This window comes from Eurypyga helias, unplaced genomic scaffold (assembly GCF_000690775.1).
Source record: "Eurypyga helias isolate BGI_N326 unplaced genomic scaffold, ASM69077v1 scaffold30193, whole genome shotgun sequence".
Classification (NCBI taxonomy): domain Eukaryota; kingdom Metazoa; phylum Chordata; class Aves; order Eurypygiformes; family Eurypygidae; genus Eurypyga; species Eurypyga helias.
Window position 1 is genome coordinate 3,477 of NW_010241054.1, and position 26,225 is coordinate 29,701.

The 26,225-nt window shown below is 38.7% G+C and overlaps 1 protein-coding gene across 1 annotated transcript; it reads right to left on the reverse strand.

The window, feature by feature from the left end:
- TBK1 (TANK-binding kinase 1) lies at positions 1-22,474 on the reverse strand. Its single transcript, XM_010148636.1, has 20 exons — positions 22,369-22,474; positions 21,560-21,700; positions 20,584-20,713; positions 19,684-19,865; positions 18,717-18,877; positions 16,622-16,732; positions 14,718-14,897; positions 13,009-13,205; positions 11,748-11,806; positions 10,479-10,570; positions 9,920-10,021; positions 7,342-7,420; positions 6,328-6,449; positions 6,126-6,202; positions 5,726-5,765; positions 3,332-3,433; positions 3,146-3,242; positions 1,205-1,311; positions 863-937; positions 1-52 (listed from the first exon to the last, which is right to left on the reverse strand). The coding sequence occupies exons 1-20, from the start codon at positions 22,453-22,455 to the stop codon at positions 1-3; spliced, it is 2,193 nt and encodes a 730-aa protein (XP_010146938.1). The 5' UTR covers positions 22,456-22,474.
- Positions 22,475-26,225: the final 3,751 nt, after the last annotated feature.

The following is a 26,225-nucleotide window of genomic DNA, read 5'->3' on the forward strand; positions in this document are numbered from 1 at the left end:
CTAGATGCAGTCCATGTTCCGCAGGCCGCCGTCCATAGTCAAAGCACCAAATCTACAACGAAAAACCAGCGTATTCTTAGGTGAGTGACTAGCTTGCAGCATCAATCCATCCTTAATTCATTATCATTTACTTCTGGATTTTTCCTGTCCCTTGGCACAGGCCAATACATGCCTTGGTGTCCAACTTTTGAATGTGCAGAGAAGACAGAAGAGAGGATTCTATGCTCTGAGTATGGGACTGGGGGTGAGGAACAAAACCAAACCAATTCAGCTTGAACCTGAACTCAGCTCTACCAGCACTTTACCCTGAAGCTTTCAGGAGATCATCATTTTCATATATTTCATCATCATCATAGCGAAAAAAGCAAAGTCAGTTGGTGTGTGCTAACGACAATATCCTCTCAGGACTGTAAGAAGTACATTTGCCTCTTTCTCTTCACTTCACTTAATGCAGTCTGAAAACTGCAAAATCAGTCATTCAGATTGGTATGATTCCACAGGCGTTAAAAATTGTATCTAAAAGTGAGGAGTTGAAGACACCACTGTATTGCTGCAACAGTACTGTGTTTAGATTCAGAATTCATCTGTCTGTGCAACAGATATCTTTATTAGCTAAACATAAGTAACCTGAAACAAAAATGCCACGACTGCTGTGTCAGAATGATTTTACAGTAATGTTTCAAGATTCTGAATACATTTTCTGTTTTGTTACACCTCAGATCAGAAGTTCAAATCATATTTACAGTTGAAGAGATTATAGAATCATCTCTATCATCTCTTAGCTTAAGTTCTGAATCTCTAAAATGTACCAAATTAAGCCTGTTCCTAGCATCAGCCCAAAAAGGGAAAAAAAAAAACCTGCTTGCCTTTCAAAATGTGATTGTTCTCAGACAGCACTTTAACAACCACTTCCATTTCCTCCTTTAGTTTCTTCATGCTGTAGTAACAAGAAGCAAAAGAAAGGTTATAATTTGTAGGGACAGTAATTGGCTACAATCCCTCACCAGCACACAGCTTTCAGCAACCTATTATATACAGAGTAAGGGACCCTGTCATCTACTGATTTGCCCACATAAAGTGGTTTTCTGCTGTATTAAGATCAAGAATTTTCTATTTCAATCTCTGTCAACCAGAATTATTTCTTTTTCCAATTCACCTGTGTAACAGGTAGACTATCACATCAGTACAATTAATCATTTCTCACCCAAGAGTCATTTCCACTAATGTGTTTGAGCTTGGATAGACGGTATTCATTTTATGTTTCATCCCACTGGAAGCTGCAAGCATTTTCTGTGGCAGAGCATCTTGTAACTGTAACAGATAAAAAGGAAATGTAAGTTACATACGAGTTGTCATGTGTATCTTGCTGTCCTGTCCGCCTTTGCAGTGGGTTTGGCGGGGTGGGCTTTGGCAGCAGGGGAGGCGCTACAGGGGTGGCTCCTGTGAGAAACTGCTAGGACCTTCTCTGGCTCCAAGTTGGACCCACCCCTGGCCACAGCCCAGCTAATTAGTGCCTTTGTGGTAAATATATTTAAGAGGGGAAAACAAAGAACCCCTGGAGAAAGGGGTAGGATGTGAGAGACAACAGGAGCCAGGGCAGACGGCTGCGACCAAAGGTGGCCATGACTCTCTGGGAAACCGGAGCCAGAACAGGCTGCTCTTGAAGGACTGCACCCCATGGAAGGGACCCACGCCAGAGCAGTTTGTGTGGAAACTGCAGCCTGTGGGAAGGACTCACGTCGGGCAATTTCATGGAGGACTGTCTCCTGTGGGAGGGAACCCGGCTGGAGCAAGGGCAGAGTGTGAGGATCCCTCCCCCTGAGGAGGAAGGAGCGGCAGAGACAACGTGTGGTGGCCTGACCACAACCCTCATTCCCCGTCCCTCTGCACCACTGGAGGGGAGGAGGTAGAGAAATGGGGAGCAAATCTGAGCCCGGGAAGAAGGGAGGGGTGAGGGAAAGGTGTTTTGTTTTTTATTTCTCATTATCCTGCCCAGATTTGATTGGTAATAAATTAAATTGATGGCCATAACTGGTGAGCCTCCCTGTCCTTGTCTCGACCCACAAGCCTTTCCTTAGATTTTCTCCTCCCCATCCCACCAGGGGAGGGGTGAACAAGCAGCAAGTGGCCCCCTGGTGCTTAGTGGCCAACTGGGCCTGAACAACCACCACCTTAAAATCCTTCTTTAAATTCTCCATTGCTACGATGCCTCATCAAATCATTACAGTGCTAAGGCAGTCGATATTCCCCAAGTTAAGCCCATCACAGCAAGTTTTATAGGGACACAACCTGTAGTTCCCTGATTTGTTCCAACTTCTTAACTTTCATAATAAACTCTCAAAAGGAAGAATTATCTATTTGTTATGTTGGTAGATATCCTAAGGCAACAGGATCCTAATCAATAAATGAATTTGGTAGTGCTATTAAAACACAAACAAGTAACAAGTGAAATACTGCTCTCCACCTTTCCTAAATTTCTTTTACACCTATCAGGCGCTTTTATTTCATTCATGTTTCCTTTTTAAAGAATAATAGTTTTACTGCATGAAAATGCTCTCCTTTTATCAGAATTACCTCAAAATTGAGCAGTTTGCATCGTGCAGTCACCATCCAAATATTAACAAAACATTTTCTTTCATGTCATCAGCAGCATTAGTTTAGCAAGTCCCCAATAATCCTGAACAGGGGAGTAGTGTTTTTATGCTTTCTAAGAGTACTAAGAGAATCCTCCAGGTGCTCAGACACCATTATGGTAACAGTTACATAGAACACTTCTCAATGAACCCACATCCCTTTGCACGTATATTTTTGGGGGGGAATGCTAATGCTACCAAAAAAAAAAAAAAAAAGAGGGGCAACTAAAAAAACCACCCCCCCAAAAAAAACCCAAAACAAACTCATGCCAAAAAAACCCAAACCAAACTCTAAAATCAAGTCAGAATTAAAAAAAAAAAAATCACAGCACTCTACACCACTCTGACATCAGTAATGAAACTACTACAGACCAAATACCACATCCATGCAGGTCCACGTTTTAATATGACTGCATTAATGTAAGACTCGTTATAAACAGCACTATCTACGTTAAAAAACGTGGAATAGTCTTATCTATGCAAACACTTTACATAACTTTGCAGCAGTCTACCTCATTTATATAATCCTGGTATTTGGATACCTCTTCTTCAATATCAAAACACTGGTTGGTGAGAGCCAGTAACTGCTTCCTTGTGTGAAGCATTTTCCTAGAAGAAAAGACGTTTTCTTTTAAGAGCTTCCTTTATACAACCGGTGCAGTGAACATTACCAAATAGAAAAGAAATCAACAGCTTGCCTTGTCCAGTCCTCAGCCTTGTCCAAAAACGCATCATACTTGCTGACACATTCATCTTTGAATAGCGCTATGGCTTTTGTAGCATGCAAATACAGCTTCTGCCTGCAACACAGAAACAACTGGAATAGTGTTACACTGCTTTCAAAACCCCATTCCTCCAACTTACCTTCTGAAACTTGGAGAAGAGGTATGTGGACTTAAAACCCCTTCAGCCACACATGCTGCGTAATGGGTAAGAATTCAACACACTGCATGAACTGACAGTTTCTTTCAAAACTATTCCAGAGCAGGGAAAAAATAACCCAAAATCCACAAACACAAAACCCCCCACTACTTGAAGCATTTAGTTGCAATTATTTGTATATGAACAGTCACATGTCTTCTCTGTGTCAGTATTTATCCAAGTAGGTATATTTAAGGAAAAGGGACTCTAAACGGAAAGGAGAGAAACCCTTATTATTTCTCACTTGCCTTCTGCAAATACTTGGAACTTCCAGCACATAAGAAAAATCCTTTGTGCTGAGTAATATACATGCAAGAAAAAAACCCAGGATTTTTGTGTCAGCTTAAATTTATGACAAGAGAAATAAGCAAGCAGGTAAGGACAGGAAAGCAAAACAAACCCCAATTCTTGTTGGTGTTGCAGACAGTAATCCCAGTGTAGCTGTCTTACCACCAGTAAGCAAAACTAAGGGATACTGGGACACCACAGCCTAACACCTGCTTCTGGTATTCCATTACGTCTTGCCGGATAGCTATTGGTTAATCACATTCTGGCTAGAGTGTAGCTGGACTGTCATCAGGCATGCACACCGATCATTCAACCAGAAAAAATACCCGAAACGAGTGCTGCTCTCTCATCTGTCTCACAGTAAATATTACAAAGGTCAGCCTCTGCTGCTAATGGCACACATTTCTTAACAAAAGCCACCCCCGGTTCCCTCTGGGGTGAATCAAGTAAAGTAAGATGTAGTTGGGATTTGACCTGAATAATCCTAAGGAGACACGTGTGGTAGAAGATACACCAGCATTCAAAACCATGAAAATGAAGCCTATTTAGTGTTATTCACACAGTAATGCAGGGAAACAGTTGGAGCAGTAGAAAAAGCCCTAAGATTTCTTTAATCTGCCCAAGGGAGTGCAGTTTTAAAATGAGCTATTGATTGGAACACAATGTTTGCCTGTTTTCCAACCATATCCTTAAGAACATGTGACAAAATTATCGATTACATTATCGCTCCCATGAAGTTCAGTCCCTTGCTGTTGCAGGGCATTGACGTGTCCAAGTCTCTTTCAGCAAATCAAGACCTGTCTTACATATCTTTCCTGCCCCTACTGTCCTTTACCTGAAGGCAATCCCTCCTCCACTTGGCAATTATCCCATTTAGCTTTCACTGTGGGAAAATCAAGTGGCACGGTTGTGAGAACACCAATGCCTGCTGCCTGTTGGTGTGTCAGTGAAGCCACGCTACCATTAACAAAAGCAAGTATTTCTAGAAAATTACAACAGCAGTGTCTAAATTCATCTAGCACTCAGCAAAGTCTAGGGAACCACTCAACTGAGCAGCCACTGGGAGAATAACTTAATCACTTCGGCATCTAGTAGCGTCACTTGAGATGCACAAAGATATCCTGCCCTGCTTCCGAGTGTCTATCCATAAAGGTGCAGGTTTCCCATTCATTTTGTGTGCTATCTCCCGATCTCAGAGCATGTCTCAGATACCTTTGGGCAACTTAAACAGTGTCAGGCACCTGCATATGATGAGCTGAATTGATCCTGAGACAAGTATGGCAGCATGAGCAAAGCAGCTGTTTACAGTTGCTCAAGAGCAGAGTCAGAAGACCCTAATGGGAATCCAGACACCCAGGTTACCTACAGACACTTAATGTGGCCACCTCTCTCTCTCATGAGTGACAATTTTAAACAGGCATGGAGAACTGCATTAAAATTTATTTTGTGTGCTGTATTTCCTGGAAGACTAAATCATTCTAGAATTTCATTCAGCTAACCCGTATTTTATTCATCTGTCGAAAGTTATCTCCACCTTAGTTACAAAGTTACTTCACCCTTACCAAGGGCTTTTTCCGCCCTAAAAAAACAGGGGAAAAAACCCCAGTGTACTCCCTATAAGATAGTTAGACCTGGGTAAGGAACAGGTATTGCACATCTACTTTTAGAAGGTCTGTCAGTCAGGCAACTCCACTGCCAGAAAGCACCTCATTATCATACCCTGGCACTCCTATGGATTTAAGATATTTAAAGGGCATCTTTACAAAGCAATCCCGAAGAGGTTATCATTTACAATAAAAATCAACACAGAAGGTTATTGGCAAGAGCACCTGAAGGACCTGAAAGCAGTCATGGTATTTCCCAAAGGTAACTTCAAAACTTACTTGTCAAACTTGTGAATTTGTTCTTCATTGTAAGGAAGCCCTAGGATCAGAGCAGATGACAGACGTTACCAGTTTAATTCTGTTAGTTGTATTTATATAAAACTCTACTAAGTTTATCCATTTCCTATATGGTTTCCTCTTCCTATCCTGCCAGGTAAAAAGGGTCGTTTACTTTTTTTTTCCCCTCCTGTCCAGTCTTCCCATTCAAATTTATGAGATTAATAGTGGTGTTTCATTTATACGGGCTTTAAGACAGTTATCTCACTAAGACAGACCTACAGATATATTCACTGTTCCTGACTAATTCTCCATTCCTACCACAAACATCCTAGTGGAACAAGGACTGACTTGTGCTTTACATTACAGTTTATGTTAAAAGTGAATCAAGTAAGTTACTTACTTCTCTCTGCTTTGTCTTTTTTGAACTGGTAATAAATATCTGTGATGGAACACAGCAGTGCCTGCAGCCTTTCTGGACTAGAGGGACAGAAGGAAGAAAATGAGATATTTTACATATAAACTTAAGTACCTATTAATGAGTTTTATGAACGACAACTCGACGTAGAATTCAACACGTGAAAACAATTAATAGAGTTACTCACTTTCTGTCTTTCGGATGCATGCCCTCCTGATTTGCCCAGGTGTCAGCCAGTAAACCACCAGGAGAAAGTTTGGTTTTGACATCTTGAAGACTAGTTTCTATTGTGCCCTGAGAGCTGGAGAGCTACGTAAGAGCAAGAAAGTTCAGTCCTAACACTGGGTAAAGTGAAAAATTACTCAAGGCTGAAAACAGACTGAGCATGTTAATACTACAGGCCCATTTGTTTCACTGACCTTAATTAAAGAAACATACAATTATATGCCTAGGCTTTGCTGAAAGTCAATAAAGCATGGTATTATTAAAGAAAAAAAGAAATCATCTTTGATGTTGGCATTTCTGTTAGTTAATATCTAACTTCTTTCAACAATATGCTTCTACCTTTCATATGTTCCCTATTTACTTCTACAATTGTTCTTTTGGTTTGTTAAAGAGTTTGTATGACTATCCACGTGATTCATACCTTTCCTTCTCTGCAGTTCACACAACCTTCAAAATAAAAAACACACTTATCACCTTTTGCTTTTAGAATGGAGAATTTTATATCTGGCTCCCAGGACACCAGTGTGTAAAGTTATTTTCAAATTTCTCCTTACTTGTCTGGAAACATGATGGAAATTTCAAAGCAAATCACTCTGAAGTGTGTTTGTGTATGTATCATTTTAGAAAGCCAACAAAGCAGTTTAAATTCTTTAAGGAAAGGGAAAAAACTGCAAGGTAAAAGATATTTAGTGGTTTTAATTTTTTACTTGAGTATTTTAGAAAATGAGAATGAATTTTCATGAACTTATTATTTTCACCTCATCAGGCAAATAAAACGATTTACCTGTTTTCAGAAAGATACCACACCTCAGTATGGACATTTTAACAACCTTTATCAGCTTAGAAATTACTTTGACAGTTCTTTGAAAGTTACTTTGAAAGAGTTGTTACTCACAGAAAAACTGTATTATTGCATGTTTGGCTTTTTCTTTAGAAAACGATTTTGAGAATAACATAGGTTTTGTAAAACACTTACACGCAAGAGTTTTGTGTGTATCTCTGAAATTTCATCCACTTCTGATGCTTCCAGGTTGATCTGCATCAAATTCTCATATCTGACCACAAAAATCAGTACAGTTAAAAAAGAAAATAAACAAGCAGTGATTACACTCAAAATATTCCATGAATCTAGAGTGTAACAATAACTACTTTTTCTATGAAATACAGTATCTGTCAGACAGCAGCCATGAAACACTGACAACCTTAAGTGGCCATTAATAATGGAAACAGTTCCTACATTTAAACTGTTAAATAGAAGTTTGAAACTTCCATTCCCGACTTCTTTTTCTATTCTCATTACTTGCACTTGACAGGCAGCGGAAAATGATTTCCTCTCATCAAATAATTCAAAAGGTTACCAAATTGAAGTTACTTAAAGTAGTCAATGACACACAACAAACTAATGCTCCCGTGGAATGCTCTTCTGTGGAAACTTACTGGAAAGGTGGAGTTACCAAAACGTTAAAGGATGGGTAGGTAACACCATCTGTTTATACTGATACTTTCCATATGATCATAGCCCAAGTGCCAAATAAATCATTTGCGACAGTATTTTTCCTGTTGAGTCTCAGGCACATTTCATTTTTAAAAGCAGCACCAAACCAGTTCAGCTGCTTTCAAAAAAAAAAACTTTCTTTGTTCAAGTTCAATACTTTGTTTACCTTTTTAAATAAAAGGTTTGCATTGTTGTGCTTTGAAGCAGAGCCTTGAAAAGGGAAGACAAACAAGAGGCCATGTCCATTCCTAACTCCATAAGTCTTCTGAAGTCAAATAAACTGAAAATCCTGCCCCTTTGTAGGAGGCTGAAAGGCCACACGCAAACATCTCCGAGCAGCAGTTTGAAAACAAATTATGTTCAAACTGCTGCTCTGAGATGCTGCTGAATGCACTCGAGTCACAAACCAGAACCTCCAGCAGTTTCTTCTGAGCTCTAAGTGGCTTTCTTCTGTGGCAGAATGCAGGAGGAAGCTATCTGAACCAAACAGAGTCCTGTGGACTAGAGTAAACTAGCTTGGATAAAGAGTTTGGATTACAGCCCTGATGTTTTCTAACTAGGCTACACAGGCATACTTGCTAGTTACCAACTTTGCCACTTTCATTGCTGGTGTGTTTATTTAAAGGAAGCACCTTGAGGTCCAGCTGTGTCAGTTTGTACATTTGGCATGCACACAGCAAATCGGACAAACCCTCGGGTATCCCTAATTACTACATACAAGGTCTTCAACTCGCACAGCTCCAGCATGGCTTAAGACTGTTCTTAAGTCTGCTCTGCAAACCCAATGGTTCTACATGTGTGCATTAATCACCTGTTGGGCGCCTGTACTTTCAGGCAAGTTTAGATAATCCTATGACCAAGACAGCATTTGAAGGAGACTGGCAGTAGGCTGAATAGGAAAACAACTACCCAAAGGAGAATCCTATGAAGACCTGGGGTTTAAAGTTTGTATCAGACTGCGTAAGGACAACACACCTTAAAGATGGAGCTAATGCTAGCTTGGGAAAAGGCTGAGCAAAACACTGCAAGGACACTTGAAAAGTGGAAAAGAATGTGACTGAGAATTGGACACTGAGTGGGACTCAGAGATGTAACAGAGATCGGGATAGAGACAAAATGAAACTTGGAGGGAGAATTCAATGGTGCAATCCCACCTCCTACAGACAACACTTGACTGAAAGAGGTAAGGCAGAACAGTCTGACCACTGGAAAACATTTGCTTCCTTGGAATAGGAGACAAGAGAAATAAGCGTCTTCTGTGGTCTTTGGAACTTGGAAGGTAACACTTCTTTAAGCTGCTCCTTATTACACATTTTGTCAGTTTTAAAGAAAAGCACTCTAAAAAGCCTTTCTACTACAGAGATCTAAATGGGTCCATATGGGCACCAATGAGGTTCTGTGATACAAACCTCTGCCATTTGAACAACATAATAGCCAGGCACTTTAAAATGGCACAAGTAAAATTTCCTGTGCAGATTACTTTTGGCAGCCCTATTTGCATGCACTGTGATCTAGTGATAACCTAATGCAGCTTTGTTTTTTTGGTGATTTTTTTTTGGTTGTGGAGTTTTGTTTGCTATTTTTCAGCTGCTTTATGTTATATTTCAACATTAAAATTCCTTCCATGCAGAAAATGGGACAGTGTTAAAGCTGTGAAAGGGCTGTTTAAAGTCATCCTTAATTAACACACACAAGCAAACTCAGTGACTAAAGCACTAATAAAAGGAAAGCTACTAGATTCTTCATCCAAGGTATAGCTTCCAAAGTCAACAGCAGCAAATGAGCCGAGTCAGCGGAGAAAGGAGAAAAAGGACACGTACAATCACTACTCAGGAGTAATTACTTGTTTCCACTACATTAAGCAGCAATATTAACACTCAAATTTGAGTAAAGCATATTACTAAATCTGCTTGTCACTGCCATCAGCAAATCCATGTAAATTCAAGTTTAATTTTACATTTAAAAACCCTGTAAATAAACATAACTAACAATACCACTGTCATTAAAGAGGATAATGAAAAAAAAAAATCAATGTATACAGTGTAGTGCTTCTACTCACATTTTCTCAGCCTTCTCAATGTTTCTGCTGCAGCAATCCAGCCTGATGACAACCTCTGTCTTTTTATGAACCATTTCATTGTAATCATCCTTGATTATTTCACTACAAAAGTGAAGCATTAGTCTACAAAAGTATTCAACTGCCATCTTATCAGCAATCAGTAATACAACAGTATATCTACAGTAACAACTGCTTATAAGAATTGCTTTCAGTTAGAAAATGCATTAGTGTTAAAATCTACCTTGTGCAAGATGCTCAATTGTACCTGCATGCTACTGGAAGTTAGACTTAAATTGCCCACAGAAAAAAGTCAGATTGCAAATACATAAACATTATTGTCAGAAAAAAATATTTTTGTTTCCTTAACGACAGAGAGAAGAAAAAAAATTCAGAAGTAATTTTTCAGAACTCCTATTCATATTCAAGGAAGAAAGAAAACCTCCCAAGATACCATGAGATCATAGAATTTTGTATTAATAAGCAAGGCATATCTGAATTTAAAAAAACACCCAAAAAGCTGACAAAACCAAAACACACTTAAATGCCATCAGTTGCTTACATTAGCCATCGTATTCCTTTTCTCATCAGCTCCTGGTAAAGTAGCAAAGAACTAGCAACTCTGCAGGCATAACATACGATTCCTGTTACTGCCTGGTGGAAAAAACAAAAAACATTATTACTAATCTGGCATTCCCTTAACAACTGTATCGAGTCACTCCCAACAAAGCAACACAGATTAATAAAAGAGCAATATGAAGATGGTAGTTTAAAATGCATAACTGCCCAAACTTTAGTGGGGAGATAACCAAGCACTCATTATGGAGGCAGAGCTAAACATGGGAGTGAGTTTTTCCAGTTATGCTGAAATACCTGTTAGGGATGAAAATAAGTCTCTTATAAACAAAAACAACACCACCTACTCGCAGGATTTACTTTAATTTCTGGAAAGTCACAAGCACATTTCTTCAGTAGTTTAGGAATTAGACACATACATTAGAAGAAATGTGAAAAATGACACATTGTTAAATTCTAAGCCTAGGAATTCACCTAATTCCATTTACAAGTTTGCTGCACTATTTAGAATTGTGAACAAATTTTCTGAAATTTTAATTTACAATATTTTAAATAATTAATATCAACGGATGGCTTTCTGTTTATTAATGTTAGAGAGTTCCATTATTCAAAGATACATATGCTTTCAGGACTACCATGCCTGAATACCAAGGTCCATAGCAGCCAGTATTTTATAGGCTTAGTGTAAATGGCGGTCACAATGTCAAAGCATGGAAATGCATACATCCAGTAGTTTTAGAAAAATGACCAAAAGAAAGAAACATCCTCTACTTGTCTCTCACAGGTTCTGAAAATCTGCAGGAGCGGCAACAGAAATTCCACTCTCTGCAGAGTCCTAGAGACTCCTCTCTTGTGAGAGAAAGATGAAAGTTATTTTTCTTACGTTAAATTTTGCACCATCACAGGGGATATTATGAACTTTCTAGCTAACTTCAGGACTCCGAAATGGCAGGCTACTTTCCCCTCACTGAACTACACAATAACAAAGCCCTCGGACTTCAGAAGGCTGGTTTTTGGGTTTGTTGTTGTTTGTTGTTTTGTTGTTGTTTTAAATACGTACAAACATATTCTGTATACAAAGTATGGCTTTAACATACTTTTGGAGCCTTTGTTAACAAATACATTTTGTCAATCAGAGTCCTCACTAGCATATTAAAAATAGTTTCATTAATGTTATTAATTTGAAAATCAAGTAGCTTTCATTTAAGTATCATTATCTGAGACAGATATATAAATTACAATCGTAATTACTCACTTTAGCCATACTGGCATCCCCATCCAAATCATAACGTTGATGTACTTTAGGAAGTAAAACTGAAACATAAAACAAACATCTGTATTTTTCTTCTTTTCTGTAAGAGACTTTAAAAGTTCAGACTGCTTCCCTTCCCCACCCTGCACACTGCTTTTATGTGTACCTACATGGAATTTCATCTAATCTGTTACTGCCAAGCCTTTTAGCATTGCGTGGTTCTCATGCACACCTTCCAAACCAGCCTTTGTCTTCAGTACTTTAAATCACGTGCTATCTTCAGCAAACTGTCCTTCACTTCCTTTTCCAGACTCACTTTTGACCATGCTGCACAGCACAGACTTCATACAGGTCTCCACTAGTGACCCCTCCCCGCTGAGAAAGCCAAACTCGTATTTCTGTTTTTCATCCCCCTGTTTGCCTGCAGGGGAGACCGTTTCCTCATCTCATGGCTGCTTAGTTTCATTGAGACGCTGAAGGGCTGGACTTCACCAAATAGCTTTTTAAAACCTAAGGTAGCCTCTGTCAGCTGAGTCTCCCTTGTTCTCATGCTCATTGACTCCTCCAGAAAGCTCTGACACGATATAAAGGCCCTGTTGATCCTTCCACGGCCTGAGTCGTCAGTATGTGAGACATACTGACAAAAGCAACACTGAGCTCTCAACTGGAGACACGGCCTCCAGCTCATCTCTTATAAAAAAGGGCTCTGGCATAGGGCCCTCTATAAGCCTCTCAATGATAAATGAAATTGCAAAAATTTAATTGCTTTTTTATCTGTTATGGCATTACCTTATCTTCTAAGGAAAGGCAAGTTGTTAAGACCTCCTCTGTTAACAGAAAGACCAACCACATTCATGACCAAAAAAAAAAAACAAAAAACCAAAGGAAAACCTGAATTTCCACTTAGTAATGGAGTAAAAGAACCAGCTTTGAACTGCATTCTGTAATTCTCCTTTCTACTTGGTCAAAGTGTCATGCTTCAAAAAAATTTACAACTCCGTATGTACCACCACATCTTAACACACAAATGCTCAGGTTCACAGCACTGGGAACACTACAAGCAGCTACTGTTTCTGTAAAAATATGCTGCATACTCAGCATATTTGAAAAATAAATGGGCTGCATACTTAGAACTTCAGGTATCAGCAGAGAAAATTTTCAAACACTCTATTTCCAAGACATAACAGACACACAACCATAACTATATAATGCAAAACTATTTACAAAAGATAGATGTAAGAAAGGGGAAATGACTTTCATATACCTTCTTCATAGATTAATCCGACAATGTTCAGCGCCTCCCTGCTTACTACAAAGATGGGATTCTCCTCAGTTGTTCTGGGGAAGTGCTGTGCCAATCTGCCAGGCTCTAGTATTAAACGCCGACCTTCATATATCAGTTCTTGGTTCTGAGATGGTATTTTTGTCTGTTTGTAGACCAGCTCATGAAATATAGCAGCTCTGTAATACAAAAGATATATTTAGTTGTAGTTAGACTCACTACAATAGTTCAACAGCTCATGTTTTGTATTACTTAAATAAAAATCCCTTTTACTTGTGATAAATTAAGAACTGGTTTCACACAGGAAACATTTGACTTATAAGCAGAACAAAAAGCAGCACACTGCTTAAGGCTCCAGGCCGCTCTGTTACAAAAACAAGTGTGATTTCCTGCAAGATATCAAACTTCCCTTTCTACATCTGATTTTCCACCAAAGCACGTCTCTGCAAACAAACTTGCTTTGGCCTGAAGGATGAAGGTCAGTAAAAACAGGCAATGCCAGATGAGAGGAAGGAAGCATACTTCAGTCTTCTCGGGCACACCCATTTCTTCAAAGGTGTCTCCAAGAGATAAATCTGGTGTTTTACATGTCAAAAAGCATAAATGTTAAATTCAGCCTGTAAACTAACAACCAGCCAGATTATCTCCTACAACAGCACTGACAAGGAAGACCAAAGACACTTCAGTATTTTATTTCCAGCAATCAATAAGTACAAGGCACAAGAATTTATAACAAACCTCCTCCTCTCCCTACCCACCCCCTCCCCATCACAAAAAAAAACCCCAGCCAACAAACAAAACCTCCCACAAAGAAGAAAAACCTTAAGCACAATAACAGGAAGGCCGAATTTGCCTGCTGTGCAGCACTAGTACACTGTCAGTTCTTAATACTACAGCTAGTATATAAATAATCATAAACGTAAATAATAATAAAATATTTTTTTAAAAAAATGAAGTACAAATAGCAGTTTGAGTTATAAGCAAGAGTTCTCTGCAAAAACAGTATTTGGGCTCCCTTAAAATACAAATGACAATAGAAAAATTGGAACAGGCCAGAATTGTATTTACACATTGGATGAAATTCCTGTATCTGTTCATGTATTAGAGAATAACACATGCTCTGGATTATCTGTAATAAGGCAGAGAAAAGGCACTTATTTTTGTATCCAACTGTAAACCAGACTTTTCAGCTTTTAACATCAGAACTTAATGACAATAAAGTCAACTCTCTCTAAGTTGGGATCCTAATTGTACCAATTACAGCTTCAGATCCCCTGTGAGAGTTTTATGCCAGACAGATGATGTGCACATTCTGTATTCTTGAGGACAAGATAGGAAGAGCAAGAGTTGAACACAGTCTCTGGAAAACTACTTTGTAAATAAGTAACACATACAAATGTCGGACGAGCTGGCATCAGTTAAGAACACAGATGCATTGTAACACATCAAGGATTAAGTCTGTGGTCTTAATCAGTGACAAAACAAGTTCAAGATCAGTTGATTTGACCTTCAATTTTTTTATTTTGGGTCAACAAGCTTCTATGACTACACAGCAGAATTACAAGCTTTTTTCTCCTCAGACAAACTGCCAAGGAAAGGCTACTGAATTTGTTACACTGATGATCTGAGGTCACAGTACTGTCTGTCTCAGTAAGAGCAAAGTAATGAAAATAGAGAAGGAGCACACTTACGTATTATAGCTGTGAATATAAACTTTGTGCAAGGTCATCTGCTGCAGCGAAAAGACATGGATTATTACTCGGTGCAGTATGTCACTCGTCTCAGCAAAGAACTGGTCAAATCCCCAGCATTTTTCCTGGTCTGCTTCAAGGATATTTGCCAGGACAGGTGTGAGCAGTACCTGCAGACCCCTAGAACGCACCAGGAAGATAAGACAATTTGGATCTACTTGGATCTTTTCAACTTGTAACTAATTGCAATACTTCATTTGCCTTGTCTCGTGAATGCAAATCTATTACCTCTTAAAGAACACTCCAGCGCTTTTTACCCCTCTACCGAACAACATGTTCAACAATAATGTCCATTGTTTTTCATTGGTATTTGACATATTTCACAGGCATTGGAAAAATGGCATGCAATTAAATAAGCCTACATTGTAGAACTAAGGGCACCTTCCACAACTGCTGGGCAGGAGTCTTTTACCCAGCTCACTCCACACACTTACCACAGCTTGTCACTTTGAAAGAAGCTACTGCTGTTCATGGTTTGCTGGCTGGGCTGCTTGTGTGAGCACACTCTGTTGCTTTCAGTCAAAGTCAGCTGGGTCAGCAAAGACCATTATTTAAACTGTCAACGCTAACAGGACTCATCCTGACTGAGATGGGGCTAAGTAAGTATGCCACCCATGCAGCTCAACCGCTGCAAAGAAAAATGTGCAGCTATTGCTTTACAGTCATTACTGTCCTAGGAGAAAGGCCAGCTTAAATTTCTTGTATTTCTCCTTTGAGAATCTGAATTACAAGGAAGTTTATGGATCCTACTCCTGTGTTATCGTGAACAACCTCTTTGAAGTTTTAACATTATGCACCTGAATCCAGTGGTAAAACTAGTGACATTCTGAAGCAAGCTCCAGTGGCTTACAAGCACACAGATGGCCTCATGAGAGGTCAGTGGATGCTGTGCTCAAACTCACTTTAGTACTAAACTTAAAACAGTAAACACTGTTTAAAAGCTACTTGAAAATATTACTGTAAACACATGTTGCATGAAAAAATCTGCTTCCTTTATTATATCAAGCACTTCAAGTATATGGAATAAGCAAGCAACTGAAATAATGAAAAATATATATAAAATTTAAGTTCTGCATGCTATAAACTAATGAATTGATATCAACCAGACTTCCGCTCTACACCCCTTATGGATCTACATATTTGGCTTTCAGAAAGGTTTGTTTCTAGAGTCTGTTTACAGAACAATTTCTTTCTCTCTTCACCATGAAAGAGTAGTAACTTTAAAGTGCTGAAGAAGTCTCAGAAAGATAAATAGGTAAATGGGTTATGGGAGATGTTTTTAAGATCATATTGAGATTAGATCCTCCATGGTTCTTCCTACTGAGTATTATGAAATACAAAGCAAAAAAGTGTGATGACAAAAAAATCTAAAAGATACTATGAGAATATGTTAAAGCGTGCGCTGATGGGATTTTTCTTTTTCCTGGCAAAAATGCAAGTCTCTGAACTGCCTTTTCTCATCACTTCCTTCCTACTGCCTAATCTCTGTAATGTCTGAAGTCACATTCTTCTTGCAAGAAAGGAGGTTGTCAATTCCAAGTTTATTAAATCTTCACACTCTTAAAAAAAAGGAGAAAATACAGTAATAATCTTTCTTTTACTCATACCCCTTCAGATTCTCAGGTGCTCATTTGTAAACTAGCAGTCATAAAACTAACCTTCAGACAGGCAGGAAGAAAAAACACTTGATAAGCTAATAGTAGACTATATCAATCTACTTAAGTGTACAAGAAAATAACTGCAACAGTCAGATCTCTGTTCCAAAGACCCAATCCTGAGAAAATAATAACCTGAAAAGCCCAATCAAATCGCACTGAAACATTATGTGAGAAGTTCGAACTTACTTTGAAAGACTGCAAGAAACAGGCATCTCCCAGCTCCACTCAATTGGTCCGTTTTCTGCTTTCTGTATCCCAGAAATAGCACCAGAAGGCTTTCCAGTGATTATTTTATACCTGTGATACATTATAAAAATAATAGAGACTTCAACTACTACCTCTTACACATACACAGGTCTAGTAACTGAACCTCAAAGGGATATCAGATCTGAACAACAGGTTGGTCTAAATTTGTAGCTGGTGCAATAATTAGGCAGCTTCACTTATAAGCTGACAGAGTGTGGTGCTAAAACAGCAAACAATGAAAAGGAAACACGTCGGGCTATGGTGGAGAAACAAATTTGTCCGTATCAGTTTTGGGAAAAATTTAGGAGATTTCAGGCACCCCTGAAGGAAGCTGAAATTTTTTCCACAAGTGTTAATTAATCCAAGTCAGATTTCCAAGGCAGTTCAGTTTAGGCATTTACATGACTATCTTCTAGCAGGTTCCATGGCAAGAGATGAGATTTAGTCACCACAAAGTCACTTAGGGATAAAGCAGGAACAGAAGGCAGGCTTTGAGAAATTATTTTAACTTGGAAATATTCAGCAATTTGGATCCAATCTGACACCATCTAACTTTGTACCAAACAGGCTGGTATTTCTGAAATTTCTCATGAAATTAATTAGGAGCAATGGGCTTTTGGCAACAGAAAACTTCAGTTGCGCCTTCTCATTTTAGAAGGACAAGGTACATATAAAACACGTATTCCTTGCTTATCTCTCAAGCAGACACAACAAGAATGCCTGTGAGATAATCACAGGATGGGCAATTCCTTAAACTAAGAAAACCAGAGTCAGCTTTGCATGGAGTATCAGAACAGAGATATTATTGACCTGTTAAGAGTTCCCAAGTACCACCCTGCTTTATTTTTTTTAAACGCAACACACAGAACAAGAATTGTTTGGGTTGGAAAGGACCTTAAAGATCATCTAGTTCCAACCCCCCTGCCATGTGCAGGGATATCTTCCACTAGACCAGAACTAAGATGAAAAAGGAATCAATTCCAACCAGCATGTCATAGACACCCCTGCTGGTTCCCACTCAGAGCTCCCCCTGTTCTGTTCAGCCACAGACCACAACTGCGCTACTCAAAAAACAGCAGTCTCTTGGGTAGCGAGGCAGTCTCATTTCAAGACTGCCTAGAAAGACAATCATTTAATAGACAACAAAAATTTGCAGCACTGAAAATCCATTTCAGAACACCAGAATTTTGTCTGAATATCCAAGTTACATACATTACACTGCAACAGACCAGCCCAGTGTCATGGTGTAGGAAAGACATGTGGACAAACATCAGTATATTGGGCGAGCTCTGATGCCTAATACAGGGATTAAGGTGCCACACAGTAAAATCCTTTTTGAAGCAGAATGTTTGTACTGGTTTTGGCTGGGATGGAGTTGTTTTTCTTCATAACAGCTCATATGGTGCTGTGTTTTTGAATCTATGACCCAAACAATGTTGATAACGCAGGGATGTTTTCTTTATTGCTGAATAGTGTTTACACAGCATCAAAGCCTTGCCTGCTCCTCACACTGCCCTAACACAGAGTAGGCTGGGGGTGCACAAGAAGCTGGGAGGGGACACATCCAGGACAGCCGATCCCAAGGAATATTCCATATCATATGCCATTATGCTCAGCAATAAAATCTGGGGGGAAATTTGCCAGGGTGCCAGCTGGCCAGCGACTGACCAGGCATCAGTTGGCTGTTGGTGAATAATTGGGGTTGTTTTTTGCATCACTTGTTTTTCTTGGTTTTGTTTTCCTTTCAGTTTAGGAGCGGGGATTTTTTTTTTTCCCCTCCTTATTAAACTGTCTTTATCTCAACCCACGAGTTTTCGCACTTTTACCCTTCCAATTCTCTTCCCCATCACACTGCAGAGGAGTGGTGCTCAGCTGCCTACTGGGGTTAAACCACAACAAAGTTAAAGAATGTTTTTCCTTAAATATTTTCACTGCTTCAATGTTTACTATATGTGTGTAGGAATTCTTGATAAAAAGTGTTTTATGGACTGATTTAATTTACAAACAGATAAAATTCTCCTTCTAGATTACCTACATCACTTCCTTGTTTCTACGAGGTCCTTCAAAAGGTCGGAAAGGCAAACTCCCTGTTGCAGCATGGTAAAAGGTCACCCCTATGCTCCACAGATCAACTGTTGCTCCATACTTTTTCTGATGTTCTTTCCTCAAAACCGCTCGCTCATACATATCAGGATGCTAAGAAAAAAAAAAGAAAGAAAAATGTTACAATTGCTTTATGAACACTATAAAGAGAAGACCCCAATCTATCATTTCATAGCAAGATAATTTGCCATTCCAAACTTTCAGCTTTTTAATCAAAAAGCAAAGTTAGCCTGTAGCATAGAACTTAAGTTATTCTGACAGAATATCACAAAAGAGTTCCTAGGTATGATAGCCCCTTCTATCAAAAGTTTGCAAAAACTGTTTTAAAATTTAACTGAGGATTGACTAGTAGAATAAAACACCACTAAAGAAGAGAAGAAAGCCACTATTCCTCCAGTTCATTTGGAAACAACAGAAACCAAATTGGAAAAGGATATACAGCAGAGAAGACTATCAGTTATGATACTACATATATGAAAACATGGCAGGAAGAAAATTACACCCAAGATGCTTGTATTGATGCCTCTCTGCCTGCTTCTCTTTGGTTAACTGTCAAGTGAATCTTAACTACACCTAACATCATCCAAGTAGCTCAAATACAAACTGAAAAATATCTACAGAGATAATAACATTCATAACTAAAATACTGTTGTTCTTCCTTTCACTCAAAGCAACAGTGGAAATTGGACCTGGGCATTATCTAAAGGTTACTGTGCTCAGATCAGCAGAAGAACTGGCATGAACCAAGGTGAACAAGGTAGAAAGTTATAAGAACAATTACAATACAGAGGTTTAAATACCAACTCCCAGTCTGACTTTTCACCTATTTAACTCTCATCACAAAGGGCCCTGGGGTTCTAACATTTCCTTCAACAGAAAGTGAAATCATATGGGCTTACTAAATATTCTTCTGTGCCATAGAGAGAAACAAATTGTTCATCATCTTCAAGTTCTCTTGCAGCACCAAAGTCTGTAAGTTTGTAAACAGACTGACCATCTTCACCTATAACACGCATTATATTGCCTGGTTTGATGTCACGGTGCACTATTCCATTCTCCCGGAGATGATTCATCCCAGCCACTTCAATTAAAAGAAAAACAAACAAACAAAACCAAAACACACAGAATTTGTATATACATCTTGACACAGACTGCACAAGCCCTGAATTGTAACTGAGGCTAGGAAGACATATGTTTACTTTCTCACTGGGAAATGGAAAGACGAACAGACACTCAATTAACAAAAAGACCAGGACCAGAGAACATGCTAAGCATTTTTGCCCTTTTTTTTTTTTTTTCCCAAACTCCTAATTCCAGTAGAAAGACGAACAGACACTCAATTAACAAAAAGACCAGGACAAGAGAACATGCTAAGCATTTTTGCCTTTTTTTTTTTTTTTCCAAACTGCTAATTACAGTATTTCTTGCTTTCAGCAACATCTTTCCCATAAAGTAATGGAGGAAAATTTTATAACAGGCAGACACAGGTAAACCTCATAATTTTTCTAATCTACTCTGAGATTAATTATCACTAGGAATCAGTCAAACATGCAACAAATAATCTTGAAACAAACAAAGAAAATAATAGCAAAACTTTAAACAGAAATGGCTTCTTAATGCAGCTATAATCTATAACAATATAGACATAAATAAAAGATGTGACTCCATATGACCATATTAACTCATTCAGTTAGTTGACAGTCATTCAAATTCCTCATCTCTTTCTGTTTCAAGATAAACAAAACAAGTATGAGTTCATTTCAGTCAATGACACAGACTTCAGAGCAAAGCGTACATACCCACATCTCTCAAAACAATTAAGAACTCGGACTCTGGCAAACCAAAGGCATTAGATGGCTCCTCTAAAACTGTATATAAACTCCCACATGGACAAAATTCCATAACTAGTACTTTGTGTCTAGTTGTTGTCTGGAAAAAAAATAAAAAAAGATAAGACTGTGACTATTGTAAAAACAATGTCAGAAATTACATATGACCACAGGTTCTTACTTTCAAAGAAAAAAGATAGAAAAAAATCTGTAGCTAGATCATACATCCTATTCTGGTTATCATCTTCAAAAGTAGCACAGGTGAATTTTTGTATTGTTTCATGTATTCTAGCTTGGAGAGGGGAAAAAAAATTAAGAAAGACTCAAGTTCTAGGTACTTAGAGGGTTGACAGCAGCGTTGATAAGTAGACAAATGAGAAACTACAGCACAGAAAAACAGAGAGCAGCAACTGTCCTGCTTTCCTCTTTATTAATCTCAGCACCTGGGTCATTTCAACTGAAAATTAACTCTATCCCAACTGAAACCAGCACACTACTGCAATACATACCATTCATAATTAACTCCATATAATTCATAACTAACTACATGTCCTCTGTCATTATTTCAGTTTGTTGCAAAGCAAAAGCAGAATATTGTCAGGATTACTGAAAACACCTCCAACTATCAGTATGTGTTAAATATTCAAATACGTAGAGAGCTTAAAAACCCTAATTAAAGATAAAGTTTAGGACAACAGCTTCTCAAATGGCTTTGAAGAACCATAACCAGTGCCTGAACATCGAAAGCAAACATGTTCTTTCAACAACAACAAAAGAGAAAGAAAAACAAAACCCAGTGGTGGTTGGGTCAAAGTATTTATATCATCATATATGTTACCGTTCTTTAAAAATGTAACTTTATCCTCTAGAGTTATGGATAAAGGAGAAAGACTGTTAGTGTGGTTACTACTGTGCAACTCAGACCGTAACTACCACATTTCATTACCTCTTCTTCGATGGCAAACAATTTGACAATGTTCTTATCATTTAGTTTCTTCAATACTTCAAACTCTCGCATCTGAACATCCACAGGACGAAGGAAACTTATACTGTTAAATACTTTTACAGCATATAAATCCCCAGTTTTCTGTTCAAAACAAACAAATTACTAATCAAACAGAAGCATGACTGTAAATGTACACGTACCCGTTATCCAAGCATTTTGAGATCTTCTGTTGTGCATACAAGCATACCCAGATGAAAAATAGTACAAAACAGTATTTTGTGTTAGGGTAGAAATTAAGAGCCTACTGAAAAAGTATGTATATATTGGTTTAGTTTAATATAGACTAAAAGCAAACAGATCAGTAGAATGGAAACTCAACATTAGCCCACAAAATGTATGTGCTTTTTAAAAACAGAATAGTTCTTTCAAAAGAACACAGAAAAACTATGAAAAGAGAGTTTAACAAAGTCAAAAATAACGTATCATGTAATAAGAACTGATAAGACTTGCATCCCTATTTAAATTCTTAGCAAAGAAATGTTCTTTCCATCAAACTGAAGAATTAGTAATAATTAATATTTTACACAGACAAGTAATATAATATTAAAAACATCACCTCAGAAATAACTGTACAGTGTTCTAGTTCAGTGAATGAATATTAAAAATTAAAGATTAAGTATGAATAGTTACAAAGATATAATTGTTTTAGGCCTAAATCTTAAATGTTTTTTTGTTGATTTCATGATGCTACCCACACATGGAAAGGCTTTAGTTTTACATGCTATTTAGACTAGAAATTCCTCACAAACCTTATGTCGTCCCCGGAAAACATTTGCAGTAGCTCCCTGTCCTAGTATGTCAGACAACAGCCAGAGGTAATTCGAAGTGCTCTGCATCTTTGCTCTTTGATTAGACAGTTTTCTTTCTCACCTTATAAACAAAAGGTTAAATACACTAAATTATAATTTATTAAAATACACCAAAGGGACTTATTTTAATTAGAAGTAAAAAAACCCCAAACCACAAGTCCAAAGACCTACAGAAATAATTACGAACAACCAAGTAGAGGAATAAGAGGTGAAACAAAAAAATAAAAACAAACAAACTCGACAATCAAAACTAATGCCATAGACATAATGCCTCTCTGCATTTGAAGGTCTTTACTTCCCAAATTTTGTTTTAAAAAAATCCACCAGAAAAGTGAAAGCTCTATAGTCCCTGTTCTGTTTGTGATACGATCACAAAACCTACACGAAAGAGTCAAAAACATGTGCACAAGGTCTTTTGGAAATAAGCAAGACCTGTAAATGAGTTCCACTGGTTGGTATATATGCCAAAGAACAGACATTAGAGATCATGGCAGATATGTATATACATCTTTTAGGTCACTTTGGCTCTGGAAGTTGCACTTCAGGACAACTGTAAAGGAACTGCACTCATTACTTACAACAAGCTATTTTCACATGAGCTAGATAAAAGTCACAATTAACACTATACTTTCAGCTACTTGCTAAAATCACCAGTTACTATTGGAAGAAATTAAGGGGCATTTCTCTCATTTCTAAAATTTCACATTTGGTACATCACATCATTTCTAGAAAGGCAGCCTGGCTTCCCCCCCTTCCTGAAAAGTAAACTGTTAGATACTCAGGTATTCACAGATTCAAAGGAAAGGAAAAATTTTGATTAAATTATTGAAAAACCCAACCAAACAAAAAGCCACATTAGAACCGCCAGATTTCCCCTTTGGTATTTGGTGAATACCCTTTGGTATTAAAACTTTTGCGTTTAATTAAAGCACTGATTTTACCATCAAATCTAGCACGTCTCTAACATCAAAGATGTAACTTCCTGGACCTAAAGAATCTTAAGAGAAAACTGGCATCTAGACCAGGGGAAAGAAGGTCCTAAAGCAGTGGCCTTCTCTGGTAGGGGACCCTGCAACTGAGTTCACCAACAAGAAACAGCAAACTGATACTCAAAAGAAACAGAAAAAGCCTTTCCTGTAACTGCTGGAAGAAGAGGTATGACAGAATTTCCTGTGCTTGTTTATGAGGAGAAGGCGGTTAGCATGCACCACCAGAAGCCTGTGCACGGCAGGAGAGGGGAGCAAGCCTCACACCAGCCACCTCAGCACCATTCATCCGGCCTGCTCCAGCCGCCTTTGCTGCAAAAAGACAGCGATTCCTTACCATTTCGAACACATTCGTGTGTAGCACCTGGGGATTTCATACTTTCATTTAGCTATTTGCTCATGTAAGATGTTCTGGGACAGCTCTGCAAGAAACTCCACATCCAGGCAATGACATACAGCATACAGAACGCAATGGCACAATGCAAAGACCTGACGTTACTCTAAATCTGGTCATGCAGCAACACCATGTTTACCAACTAAAGTTCTTAATGCCTAGAGAAGGGAAGAAAGGTTTTATCACAAATCTGAACCAAAATTCTCAGTTAACTCAGCCAAGACAATTGTCAATAGTAGAATAAGACAACTTTTCCCAGCTGGCAGTGACTGTAGCTGCCAAAGAACTACCACCTATGATGCAGACGTAGAAGGTAAGGAAGAGGTCTGTCAGCAAGGAAATAATGCATAGCCCACTCTGTAAGCCATTTGTAAGAATCTCCAAATTAAAAAATTCCTCATAATTAAAACCCTGCTTGGAACAAGCCAACTGGTTCATTATAAGTAAGCAGGTATTTTGTCATTTATTACAAAGCATCACTTAGACCCATACCAAGAGGCAGAAACACAACGAACGCTCGCTCTAAGGAAAGAGAAAGCGCACAGAAGGACCAACAGTTTCTTCACTGATGTTCATTCAAATACTGAAAATTTTAGCAGCCTGTTAGAGACTGAATGTTGCCCGAAGCAACAGAGATGAGGTAGCTGATGTGTGAGATCAGCTCTCTTCCTCTACTTCTTACTAATTAAATTTATATGAAGGTCAATGGGCAAAACCAAAAGACAAGTCTCTGAAACATGATCTTAAATATTTTTCAAAGGATTAAAAAAACCCCAACAAGTCATTAATGGTTTTTCAAGCCCTGAGTTTTTTTCACTTGCAGAACTACAGACCTGATTATGCCAGTATTAATCCCAGCGTACATATCCAGCACCTAACCCAAGTCAGTGTTGCATTATTACACTTCTTTGGTCAAAATAGTATTTTAATAATAACTACTTTTGGCAGAGTCTTCAGTGTTAAGGCATAAACTCTCATTCAGCTTTAATTTCAATCTTCAAATTATAATAATTTGGTTCAATAACTTGTATAACATGTTAGACCTCCTCTGATTTAATACTGTTCCTGTCTTAGACTGATTAAGAACTGATCTTTGCTGAATGTTCGGCACGTCAAGTTTTCTTTTCATATCTGCCATTATCTTCCTAAATCAATTCACTAAAAGTTTCATATTAAAAAAAAATCTCTAATGGTACAATTGGTCCCATAATGCTGAACTTGAAATTTCTTCACATCTTACTTACGATCAGTAAGCCTGATACTAGATGAGTCAAGAAGTTCCTCACATATTTCTAAAGGTATTAAAAGTATCTCTCCTACCAGTGGTTCAATTTATTGTCCCACATGACTCATTAGCATTTACAGGGCTTGGGGGCTGCTTTTAAAAAATTTTTTTTTTTTTTTCTGCTTCTGGTGATGTTACTACTTTCTTTGTCAGCAGGGGTGATTGTAATAGGAACGTCTGCATGCTAATGTGATTTTTTTTTAACTCCCAGTGCTTTGAAGCAGGAGCACTGACTATTTCTCATTCATAGAAGTCTGCAGTTACCTCGGGCACGTGAGACAAGCACAGAAAGCATGCACACGCTCTGTTAACAGCTGCAACGTACAAGTTCACCAGGCAAGTAGGAAGAGATGATGAAGTTAAAGCAAAGGCTCTTTCTATCTGTAGGCAAGATCCTACACACCACCAAAGCCGACAGGCAAGGTGCTGAGGTTCTTAATAAACGTTATGTTAGCACTATACAGTCTGGTACATATGAAGGTTTTAAACTTTCATGTATGCCCTCTCAATGACTAGAAAAGGAGTTTCTCCCCCTGAAGTTCCTGCTTCCTACCCCTGCTTTCATCACCTTCTTCTAGGAGTTTCCAGTCCAACAGCTACTATTTGAATTATGAAAATACCCTGCCCTGGGCCACACAATGTGCTGCTCGAACCCATTCAAAGCAGCACACACCCCACAGGCCTGCTAAATAAATGGCAAGTCTGGCTCCAGCACTGCTCATCACTGCTGCTCTTGGCCTTTCCAGTCCATGGTGAGGGAAGAGGACTTGGCCCCTGTCAGGGATGGCAGCTCCTGGAAAGCTATGGAGAGGCACAGCCTCACCTGAGCGACTCGGCCTGCCCCACAATCTGAAACGTAGGGTATGGAGGGCACGGTACTGGAGCTCATCTCCAAAACAGGGCATCCTTCCCGAGGTAAAAGTTTAACAACTTCCACAACCACGAAGGCGATGCCACTACCTGAGGTAAGCTTTATACAAACCACTGGCAAACACACGCATCGCTTGGCCTCCCCCACCCTTCCAATTACAAACAGATCGCATCAAGCGCGACCAGCCGACATTCAGGGGACACAGGTCGTGACCGGGTCAAGGGACGAGCCCCAGGCACGACGCCTGAGGCCGCAGGCCGG